The 12,500-nt window shown below is 51.0% G+C and overlaps 1 protein-coding gene across 1 annotated transcript in view; it reads right to left on the reverse strand.

The window, feature by feature from the left end:
- The window catches only part of cacna1da (calcium channel, voltage-dependent, L type, alpha 1D subunit, a), a 98,803-nt gene that overhangs the window by 48,496 nt on the left and 37,807 nt on the right, over positions 1–12,500 (reverse strand). Inside the window, exons 7-9 of the mRNA XM_062544911.1 lie at positions 10,559–10,662; positions 6,949–7,112; positions 907–994 (exon numbers count right to left, since the gene is read on the reverse strand). Of these exons, the coding sequence (XP_062400895.1) occupies positions 907–994; positions 6,949–7,112; positions 10,559–10,662 (356 nt within the window). The remainder of the gene's footprint in view (positions 1–906; positions 995–6,948; positions 7,113–10,558; positions 10,663–12,500) is intronic.

A 12,500-nucleotide genomic window follows, 5' to 3' on the forward strand; every position in this document is an offset into this window, starting at 1 on the left:
GCCAAAACAAATCCAACTGCTTCTATATGTTCACAGTTAAAGACCTTTGGTTTTTGTTCAGTAACTTTATATTTCTAAATATTGTACTTCTATAATTTTGTTAGAAAGAGTTCATCAAGACCTTTCAGGTGATATACTGTATATAAGTAAATTTTGACCAAAATGTTTGCTTCCCAGCCCTCGATTTGACATACAGTATTTTGTACAACATTTTCAACATCCTGCTCAGGGACCACAGGTGCAAATGAGCTATTTAGCTGACCCTGGTAATAGAAGCTATTCTATGCACGGTCCCTGTCAAACAAAACCATTAAACTGAATTAAACTAATGGTACACCAATTTGAATTGAATTAAGGTTATCAATCTGAGGTAATCATTCCATTCTGTTTCTTTCAGTCAAGCAATAGCCAGTTACATAATGAAACTTTACACTTCAGCCATGTTGTTCTTACACACTGCACACTGCCCATTCCCTATGACCTCTCCCTGGTCTTTTCCACTGGAGACTGGGTAAATCCACAGCGTGTGTGTAGGGCAGTGTTGACCAAGGTAGTGGCCGTGGCTGTGTGTGTGTGTGTGGGCGTGCTCTTACCAAAAGGTTAGTGTTGACCAAGGTGGTGGCCATAGCTGTGTGTGTGGGCGTGTGTGTGCTCTTACCAAAAGGGTACATCCACAGCTTGTGTGTAGGTCAGTGTTGACCATGGTGGTGGCCATGGCTGTGTGTGTGTGTGGGCGTGCTCTTACCAAAAGGGCAGTGTTGACCATGGCGGTGAACATGGCTGTGTGTGTGTGGGCGTGCTCTTACCAAAAGGAGCTGTGTGTGTGTGTGTGTGTGTGCTCTTACCAAAAGGTCAGTGTTGACGGTGGCGGTGAACATGGCTGTGTGTGTGTGGGCGTGCTCTTACCAAAAGGGTCCGCAGCACGGCGTCTTCTCCTCCTCGGCCTTCTCGTTCTCCGTGTTGACCGACTCCGTCTCGCTGGCTGGCACACTCGCTGGGGCCGCAAAACACAAGCCGCACGTCACACGAGACATGGAGCCCGAGCACACACACACACACACACGCACACATACAGTACACACGCACAGTCACTCAGACACACACTCATACACACGCACATACACACACACAGTCATTCAGACACACACACACACACACACACACACACACACACACACACACACACACACACACACACACAAAAGCAAGGAAACAGCACACCCTCAAAAAACAAAGCCTGCTTGCTTTTTCAACTTGACACCGACTCCAATAGAACAGTGCCTACTACAGAAAGGTTCAGATGTTTCAAAGAAACACCCCTCTCAAAACAAACAAATAAACGAGGAACAAACAGTGAAATCAGAAAATCAGATAAAACCCACATGCATCTTGTTCCAGCAACAAGGACTTTGGCGGCAACACATTTCATAAACGCCCATCTTGTAAATATCTCTCATTTCTTTTCCAGTGCTCTGATAACCTGGGTAGTCTTACTGTAATAGGCCGGCCCTGCTCTTCACAATGCTGTGTGCTTCATGTTGACTTGAAGACGGGATGCTAAAGCGCTGTGTTGTGGCAGAGTGACCCACTAACAGGTCACCGGAGGACCATATTGATTCATTAAGTAGTGAGTCACAGATGGCAATCAGGCTGGCCTGCATCCCTCTGTGTCCCTGTTTGCCCTGGTCCACTTTCAGCAGCAGGCGTCACAGTGCCACTACTCTAGCACAGCCCCACTCTCATCAGCACCGGCCCCTCTTCAGCATCTGGACCCGCCCCACTCTCATCAGCACCGGCCCCTCTTCAGCATCTGGACCCGCCTCCTGACTCTGCACAACGCTCTGCGGGAAAAGACCACCCGAGGACACGCCTGCAAATCTGCATGACCGCAGTGACCGCTCTGCCACGTTAGTCACATGACCGCTTAAATCCCCCAGCATTCATACTGTGGTCAGAGCATACTGTACATCTCACATCTGAGCCACTCTCAAGCGCAGACAGCTGAACCTGCTGACCTCCTGGTGTTGCTATGGCTACAGGACAACACATGATAACCATGGCAATGGTGAGGAGGAGGAAACAACTATTCCCAGTGAGCATTTCTCTATCTTGAAATCCTCTACCTCCTCTCTCTCCCCCTCTCTCTTTCTCTCTCTCTCTTCTCTCTCTGTCTCTTTCTCTCTCTTCTCTCTCTCTGTCTCTTTCTCTCTCTTCTCTCTTTCTCTGTCCCTCTCTCTCTTCTTCTCTCTCTCTCTCTTCTCTCTCTCTCTCTCCTTCTCTCCCTGGTGAAGATGGGCATAAGTGATGGTGTGAGGTGGACGTGTCTGGAGATGCTGGAGTGTTTGTGATGGGTCTGCCAGGCCGAGCTGAGTGCGTGGAGTGGGCCTCTGAGCCCAGCTTAGCCTCAATTCTCCATCCGCACCCCCACTAGTGTGCTCTAGTCTAGAGAGCCATGAGGAGGGGAGAGGGGGCACTTTTGGTCTTCGTCTCCCACTGAGAGACTTTATCCACACCCTCCTCTCTGTCTCTCTCCATGTTGCTGTATATGATTCAGTTAATTTAAATCTTCCTTTCTGGTTTCTCATGTTTGTCTTCTGCTTATAGCTTCCCTCTCTCTGGTAGTTTTTTTTTGTGTCTTTTTTCTTCTTTATATTCTCTCTCTTTCCCTCCCTCTTCCTCTGCACTCTGCATCCCTCTGTCTCTGGGTAATGGGCGCGCGGTGGCGGTGCGCGAGCTCAGCCGGTTGTGAGGAATGCATGGATGCTGAGGGAGGTGTTATCAGCGACGACGGGAACAACACACAAGGAGCTGACGACAGGGAAACAGAAGCCACGGAGGAACAATACAGCAGCTCACAGCAGGCTGAGGAGAGAGTGTTAAGGCATTCACATACAGGGGAAGCACACACACACACACACACACACACACACACACACACAAACACAGCACAAGGAGAGCAGAACACAAAACACAATACACCACAGCTCTTATTGTACATCAAAACACACCTATTGTAACAAACATAACATAAACATTTATAGACATGTGTACAACCACCTCCCATAAACAGACATTCACAAAAGCACACGCACACACACACACACACACACACACACACACACACACTCTGATACATGCACAAACACACAAACACACACACTCTCACACATGCACTCACACTCTCTCACACTCTCTCACACACACACACTCACACTCACTTACATACTCACAAGCACACACGTACACACTCACACTCACTTACATATTCACACACGCACACACAGACAAACACACGCGCGGGCACACACACACACACACACACACACAGGTAGACTGAGTGAGCATAATCAGACAGGGTGGAGGGTGGGGGGGGGGGTGTGTTGGGTGGGAGCAGGGCGGGGGATTTACCATGAGTGTCAGAGGACTGGCTGAACCACCCAAACCTTCCCTTCCTCTTCTCCGTCAGGTCAGCCAGAGTGACCCCTGAGAGCGCGCCGGCCGGACGACAGCATGCAAGGCCCCCCGCGAGCAATCGGCAGCCCGAGAACGGTCAGTCAGGCAGGCGGGCGGGCGGGCGGGCAGGTGGACAGGTGGACAGGTGGACAGGACGCCAGCGCACGGCATGGCACGGTCACGGCACATGGGGGGACGAGAGTGAGCCCACACATCAACACAGGACCAGCAAAACACACACACACAGAGACACACACACAGAGACACAGAGAGATACACACACAGAGACGGATGACCAGAGGCGAGGTGAACGGGCGAGCACCAGTGCCCAGAGCGGAGCGGAGCGGATCGGATCGCAGGAGGAGGAGGAGGAGGAAGTGGACGGCTGTTAGTCACACTGTGTCAGGGGGGAGGAGCAAGAGAGATGCTGGAGGAGCAACGCTAACACACAACGCTAACACCCCAGGCACTCAGCCAAACAGAGCTGACTGCATAGGTGTGTGTGTGTGAGTGTGTTTGTGTGTGCGTGCATGTGTGTGTGTGTGCGTGTGTGTGTGTGTGCGTGCGAGGTGTGTGCGTGCGTGTGTGTGCGCGTGTGTGTTTGTGTGTGTGTGCGTGCATATGTGTGTGTGCATGTGTGTTTGTGTGTGCGTGTGTGTGCGTGCATGTGTGTGTGTGCGTGCGTGTGTGTGTGTGTGCGTGCGTGTGTGTGTGCGTGTGAGGTGTGTGTGTGTGTGTACACGTAAGCTAGGCCACATAAGTGTGTGTTAGCGTGCAGCCTCCACTGTTCCAGCGGGAGACACCAAAAGCCACAACACAAGTGCGGTCGGTCGGTCGGTCAAGCTGGAGGTGAGCAGGTCCACTGGGGGGGTGGGGGGGGGGGACATGCGCCTCGAGTCCCTGCAGCAGCCTGGCTGACCGGGGGGACAACTCACACAGCTACTCACTCCGACTACACACTCAGTGTCCTTCCTTCCTTCAGCTGCCTCATTAAGGCACCTTACCAGCGGAGGCAGCAGACTTTGGAGGACACCTTTATTGAGACAGAAGCCCATAATGTGCCCATCACCCTGCAGTGGACATCTGACAAGAGGCCCAGTGATGTGATGTCTGCTGTATATAGCCAACAGGAGGGGAGGGGAGATGTCACACAAGCTGTCAGGGTTCTGATAGGTCTGTGCCTGTGCCTGGTACAGTAGATACTAATGATGATCCCCCCCCCCCCCCCACAGTCTTCTGGGAGAGGGGAGGGACCTTCTTAGTTTACCAGCGCTTTTGCACACCTCTTTTGTCGGGACAGGTGCGTTGGAATAGGTTAACCAGTTCTACTTAAAAGAGAGAATCCCGCACACTGTCCATTGCGCATGCAAACATTTATTCACGACATTTCGGTACGTCATGAATAAATGTTTGCATGCTTAATGGACAGTGTGCGGGATTCTCTCTTTTACTGTAAGAGAGGAGGGACCAGCACAGGAGGGGAACCAGGGGACCAGAGCTCTGTAGCTGGACACAGGCTCTCTGTAGCTGAACACAGGCTCTGTGCTGCAGGACACAGGCTCTCTGTAGCTGAACACAGGCTCTGTGCTGCAGGACACAGGCTCTCTGTAGCTGAACACAGGCTCTGTGCTGCAGGACACAGGCTCTCTGTAGCTGAACACAGGCTCTGTGCTGCAGGACACAGGCTCTCTGTAGCTGAACACAGGCTCTGTGCTGCTGGACACAGGCTCTCTGCTCTCTGTAGCTGGACACAGGCTCTGTGTAGCTGGACACAGGCTCTCTGTAGCTGGACACAGGCTCTGTGCTCTCTGGGCGTCTGGTCTAACGCTACGCAGTGAAGAAGACTTAGGAACCCAAAACTTGCTTTTAGCTCTTGCTGAGGCGCACTGCACTGCACGCACACATTTGTACAGAAGTGCTGACTAGTCTCCCACGAGGCGCACACTTGATGTATTATCTGTTCCAGGGTCAAAAATAGCCAGGGAAGGAAAAAAGAAACACCTTCACTGCATTAAGATTCAACATTTTTTTTTATGTCCACGAATACCCTCTCAGGAGGAGACGACAAGAAAATTGTAGAAAGAACTCATCTACAGTAACTTCAACAAATTATTTTTTGTGTGTTCACAAATATCTATGAGGAATAAACAAGTAATTTGTAGAAAGAACTCATCTAACTTCAACAAATAATTTTTTGTGTTCACGAGTACACATCTAAGAGGAGAAAAACAACAAAATTGTAGAAGGACCTCATCTAACTTCAACTAATTATGTTTTTGCTACTCTTAAAGTTGTTCATGATGTGTTATTTACTAGTGTGAGTGTGTGTGAGTGTGTGTGAGTCATCTTTAACCTTCTCTGCTGCGCTACAGGCACACTCCGAGGGCACAGCTAAACAGATCACTCCAGCGCAGCAACTGAGCAGTGAGCAGTGAGCTCTCTCATTCACAAAATAATATCCTGCTGATAGAGACACACACACACACACTCACAGCTCCAGCTCCCATGTACTGTAGGACTACTGCAGCAAAGATGGCATTCTGCAAACAGAGGCGGTGAAAACTGAGTGTGTGTGTGTGTGTGTGTGTGTGTGTGCGTGTGCGTGCCTGTGTGTGTGTGTGTGTGTGTGTGTGTGGTGTGTGTGTGCGCCCACGCGCTGTGTGCGTTATGTTCTAAGCGTGTATTTCTGTGTCTGTGTGTGTGATATGAAATACTCCCCGTTGTCATTTCCCCCCCTCCCAAATCCAGCATTGATCTAATGGCTTTGTCAGTCTGTGCTGACCCACATAGCAAATGCTGTGGATTAGCGCTGCAGTGTGGACGCATTGGTGCTATAGCCACAGTGCATGCAGGCTGAGGTTACAGCCCCATGCTAACGCATGTGTGTGTGTGTGTGCGCATGCCAGCACTCTGCAGAGCGCGCGCACACACACACACACACACACACACACACACACACACACACATACACACGCTTTATCAGGCTATCCAAGCCTTTCAGTCAGAATCGCCTCTCAAATACCACAGCATCACCACTCCCCAGTGGTCCTATACGAATGCAACACCACTGATTCAATGTGTGTCCTTATATAAAGACTAAATAATAAAGACTCTATCTATCTATCTATCTATCTACAGTATCTATCTATCTATCTATCTATCTATCTATCTACCTACCTACAGTATCTATCTATCTATCTAAGGCAATCTATCTATCTATCTACCTATCTACCTACCTACAGTATCTATCTATCTATCTATCTATAGACATTATGACAGGAGTGAATTCTTAAAATGTCTTGGGTTGAATGATGTTGTGAGTTAATGACCAAAAAGAGAAGTTTGACTCTAAAAGTGCGCAGGCACTCTAGGACCTGAGAAGATCCTGCAAGTCTAACAAATCAGCGGCCATTTCACAAGTGTTACTCGTGTGAGGCCGCATGGTGGCGTGTGTGATGGTGTGTGTACTGTAGGTGCGGAGGTGTGGGTGCTCACGGTTGCGTTTGCCATCCTCCTCGTCCTCGTTGTCGGGGTCGATGTCCTCCGCCTGGGTGATCCAGTCCAGGTAGCCCTTCAGGTCCTCCTCCAGCTGCTGCTTCTCCCGCAACTTCTGGAAGTCTCCGCGCGCCTTGGCCTTTTCTCTCTCCTTAGAGAACTCTCTGGCACACACACACACACACACACACACACACACACACACACACACACACACACACACACACACACACACACACACACACACACACACACACACACACACACACACACACACACACACACACACACAATCAGTTCAGGATCTGGCACCCTTGGTCTTAGAGGGTTTACACAGACACACTCAAACAAACACACACACACACACACACACACACACACACACACACACACACACACACACACACACACACACACACACACACACACACACACACACACACACACACACTCAAAGACCTCTGTATTTATCATTAACACTTATTTGCATGAACTTGACCTTTCAATCTACAGGCCATATGGGCTAAATTGCAGGATATTAACATCCAGTCCATAATGTGTTAATCTCATCTCCCCTCTCTGATCTGGAGTGGAACCTTATCCATCAAAATGCCACAGTGTAATCCCTTTCTTATTGGATTAAGAGGAGAAAGCCGGCCACTTCCACCGGCGACCACCAGAGGGGGCCGGGTCCATGTCAGTGCCCGACTGTAATCCCTCAGGGACTGGCCAGCAGAGGGCAGGAAATGACCCGTGCAGGAAATGACCCGCGAGCACGTGGACCCCTGAACCGTACAGGCTCTCATGCTGATCCTGGATCAGTTTGCTATCCGCGTGGCGACAGTGAAACGCCACAGAGAGACGCTGAAGAAGACGAGGCAAGGTGGGCATTTGACTGAGACCACACGGCCACGAGCTTGGACCCAAAGCTCTGAGTTGTGACCAAATCCCAGCGCTGAGCCTTCCTGGGAAAGAGTTCTTGTGTATCAATGAGGAGTGTGTGTTTCTACGCATGCATAAGAGGATATTGAAGAGTGAGCGCCTTAGAGAACGTGAGAATATTCATGAGTGTGTGTGTGTGTGTGTGTGTGTGTGTGTGTGTTTCAGTAGGACAGGGAGTCTGCTGCCTCTTTGGAGGAAGAGTATTAATATCCTACAGCTCTGAACAGCCGGAAGGACTTGAAGGCCGAGGCAATGAGATTAATTTCGCCCCGTGTGTGTGTGTGTGTGTGTGTGTGTGTGTGTGTGTGTGTGTGTGTATAGGAGATTTCTCTGGTGTTGGTAGGAGAAGGAGGGAGCGTGGGGAGGAGAGAATGGGGTCGTCTTTCCCCGTGGTGAGACGGCGAGTCGAGTCGGCACCGAGTGCCCATTGCTTCTCCTCGCTCGTGCGTCACCTGTCTGCCTCATCTCCCCCTCTCTCTCTCTCTCTCTCTCTCTCTCTCTCTCTCTCTTCCTCACTCCTCTCTCCCTCTCTCTCCCTCCCTCCCTCTCTCTCTCTTCTCCTCTCTCTCTCTCTCCCTCTCTCTCCCTCTCCATCCCTCTCTCTCTCTCTCCCTCTCTCCCCCTCTCTCTCTCACACACAGTTGCCCTTCGTTTTCTTCCTCATAATGTGTCCTTCTGTTGCCGTCTGTTCTCTCTCTCTCCCCCTCCTCTCCTCCTCTCCTCCTCTCCTCTTCTCCTCCCCCTCTATCTTCACATCGATCATCCAGCACATCTCCTCTGTTCTCTCCTCTGTTCTCCTCTGTTCTCCTCTGTTCTCTCCTCTGTTCTCCGATGTCTTTGCGCGGCTCCTCGTCGTGTGACGCTGCAGAACGTGCGACTCCTCCCCTCACCTCCTCCCCCCTCACCTCCTCCCCTCACCTCCTCCCCCCTCACCTCCTCCCCTCACCTCCTCCCCCCTCACCTCCTCCCCTCACCTCCTCCCCTCACCTCCTCCCCCCTCACCTCCCCCCTCACCTCCGCTCCGTTCTCTCCGCCCTTCGTCTGTCCTGTCCCGTCCACTTCTGCCCCATCCTGCGACATCACATCCTCCCACGGCCCGCCCGCATCACGGTGTACCAGACGCCCGTCATCCTCACCTTTTGACCACCTGTCTTACCCCCCCCCCCCCCCCCCCCTCCCTCCCCAGCACAGACGGTGTGTAAGCACAACACTACATGTGTGCTCTTCTCGCTCGGAGGGCTGAACATCTGCACCTGCTTCAGCACTACGCCTCTCTGCTGAAACAGCACACAGCACGAGCTGCAGGTTCATTTACTGAGCGCCGAGCTGCCAACTCTCCTGAGACACACACGCATATGGTGAACACAAAAGCATCGTCAAGGAATAGCAACTTCCATATCAAACTTATCACGGCAACACAGAGTATTTCACTACCGTAATTTCCCGACTATTAGCTGCAACTCATATATTGATTTTGCAAAATTTCTTCAGCTATGAGGTTAATATAGGGGGGCAGTTAATATGGCATTAATATGGTTTTGTTTCTTTTAACTTGCATAAAACACTGTCCTGCGGCTTAGACACAATGCGGCTTATACGCGGGAAATTACTGTAAGGTTCCATCCACACATCTGTGTTTGTGATACAGAGAGATACACAAGACAGATCACTTGTGGCAGTTCAGTCGAGGGTGAATTATTCTCCACCATCATTGGCCATTAAATCAGCACTAGCGCTCAGCGCAGATGCTTGGATGCTAAAAAGCAAGAAGTGTTTTCCAGCACTTTCAGGCTGCTCTGAGACCCTGGGAGTCTTGCCGCCTCTGACTTGGTGTAATGTGATCAATAACGGCTCCTGGGAAAGGGCCCCATCCCCCCCCCCCCCTCTCCACAGGGCCAGCCTGACTGCTGTTTGTTATGGTTGGCACGCCTCAGTGCACACAGCGGACACCCCCCCAGCCCATCACTAATCACACGTCACACTGGGACACCCCCCCAGCCCCCCCCCAGCCCATCACTAATCACACGTCACACTGGGACACCCCCCCAGCCCATCACTAATCACACGTCACACTGGGACACCCCCCAGCCCCCCCCCAGCCCATCACTAATCACACGTCACACTGGGACACACTGGGCAGGGCGAGCCAGAGAGCAAGAGAACACGCGTGCAAGAGAGAAAGAGAGAGAGAGAGAGAGAGAGAGAGAGAGAGAGAGGGAGGGAGGGAGAGGGAGAGAGTAAGAGAGAGAGGGAGGGAGAGAGAGAGAGAGGGAGTGAGTGAAAGAGAGAGAGGGAGGGAGAGAGAGTGAGAGAAAGAGAGAGAAAGAGAGAGATAGAGTGAGAGAGAGTGAGAGAGAGAGAATGAGAGAGAGAGAGAGAGAGAAAAGAGAGCGCACAGCAAACCACCCTCACACGGGCACGGCACACATAGCACTGCCCTCTTACCCACTCAGCACACCCAACACCAGGTTGAGCACGAAAAACGAGCCCAGAATGATCAGGCTTACAAAGTAGATGGATGGCGTTCCTCCACCCATGGCATCGTTCACCTGCAGGGACCCCACACATTTACCTTTAAAGGGGGGGGGGGGGGGGCACACAGAGATGGGGGGACAAGGAACTAGAGAGGGAGAGGTGGAGAGAAAAAGAAAGAAAGCAAAGTGCTCACCCGCTCAACACACCCAGAACCAGGTTCAGCACGAAAAAGGAGCCAAAGATGACCAGGCTGACAAAGTAAACCCACGGCAGCTCAAAGCCCATAGCGTCATTCATCTAGAAGAGAACAGCAGCAGGACAGCATGAAGACACAGAGAAGAGAGAGAGAGAGAGGGATGAGACCAAGAGAAAGAATAAAGGGAAGAAAGACAGAGAGTAAGAGGCAGAAGAAGAGCATTGAGAGCACATTGACTGGAATACGGAGGAGAGGAAGGCAGCAGTGGCAGAGACGGCGAGAACAGGAGCGCATTTTCACACACCAGTTTTCAGTCAGGAAACATGGCAGCCATTTCCTCTGTCTCGGATTGGTGCACTACCACTACCACTACCGCTGCCTGCCTGCCTCTCTGTGTGTGTGTGTGTGTGTGTGTGTGTGTGTGTGTGTGTGTTTGCGTGCGTGCGTGCGTGTGTATATGAGGCTGTGTGTGAGGCTGTATGTGTGTGTGTTGAGATGGTAGGACTCTCTTGCACCCTTGCGCTAGCTGTTTGGCGGTCAGGTCTGAGAGCTCATGGCATATTCATGTGTCCAGAGACAGGCTCCCCATATGGCACTGGGGACTCTTGGGCACTCGGGCAGGTCAGTCTGAGCACAGAGAAATGCCTGCTGTCTATGTACCGTCATTTCCCCACTATTAGCTTATACATTGATTTTGCTAAATTTCTTCAGCTGAGGTTAATACACAGGGGGCAGTTAATATGGTGTTTATATGGTTCTGTTTCTTTTAACTTGCATAAAACTTATACACAATGCGGCTTAAATGCAGGAAATTACTGTAAGTACATATACCTTTTTGATCCTGTGTGGGAAATTGTGCATGTATCCCAATTCGTAAATTAGTGAACACACACAGCACACACTAACCCAGAGCAGTGAGCTGCCTGCCCAACAGCGGCGCCCAGGGAGCAGTGAGGGGTTAGGTGCCTTGCTCAAGGGCGCTTCAGCCATGGACTGGTCGGGGATCGAACCGGCAACCCTCCGGTTACAAGCTCGAAGCCCTAACCAGTAGGCCACGGCGGAGAGAGAAAACCAGGTACAGAAGACAGCCATGGCTAACCAGGGGGGGAAGACAACTCCAAATCCGCTTTTAAAACACACACACACACACACACTACGCAGCCAAAAATAGCTCTAACTCAGGGGCCTGCGAGCACATTCACTTGTAGAAGAGCAACATGTGGACGCTTGCCGTTGGATGGTTAGAGCGCTGGCTCGCTGGCTCGCTGGGTTGTGAGGGAACGATAATGACGTTGTGTGTTTTATGTGTGTGTGTGCCATGCTGTGGGAGGAGGGCCAAAGAGCAAGGATTCCTTCTTACTTGCCCGCTCAAGTGTGTGTGGGCTGCTTGTTCAAATAACTCTCTATATTTCTCTCTCTCTCTCTATTTCTCTATTTCTCTCTCTCTCACTCTCTCTCTCTCTCTGCATATGCATTTACTGGCTTTCTTTTATGGCCTTATTTTTGGACAACACTAGCATCAGAAGTCAACAGAATGAAGAGCACAGGCAGACAATTTTACTGATTCAGCTCTGACAGTGACAAATGGGGGTACATTTTTAACAAGCATGTAGGCCATTATTATTTCCCTCAGCTTGGGCATTATAACTGCACACACTATTATCAATCATCTTTTTGGGGAACAAATGGGGTGTGCAGTCTCATACAGTAAGTTGCTGATTCCACTAGCAAAGGTGTGGCGTGCGGTGTGCGGTGTGCGGTGTGCGGTGCTCGCTACTCTGAGGGAAGATGCAGGTGAGGAGTCAGCAACTCCGTCAGCAGCCCTCCCCCCTGAGTTAGAGAAATGCTGCGCTAAGAGGAGGAGGAGGAGGAGGAGGAGGAGGAGGAGGCGGAGGCAGAGGAGGAGGAGGAGGAAGGAGGAAGAGGTGGATGAGGAAGA

The sequence above is a fragment of the Sardina pilchardus genome, chromosome 9 (genome assembly GCF_963854185.1).
Source record: "Sardina pilchardus chromosome 9, fSarPil1.1, whole genome shotgun sequence".
In the NCBI taxonomy this organism is placed as follows: Eukaryota; Metazoa; Chordata; class Actinopteri; order Clupeiformes; family Clupeidae; genus Sardina; species Sardina pilchardus.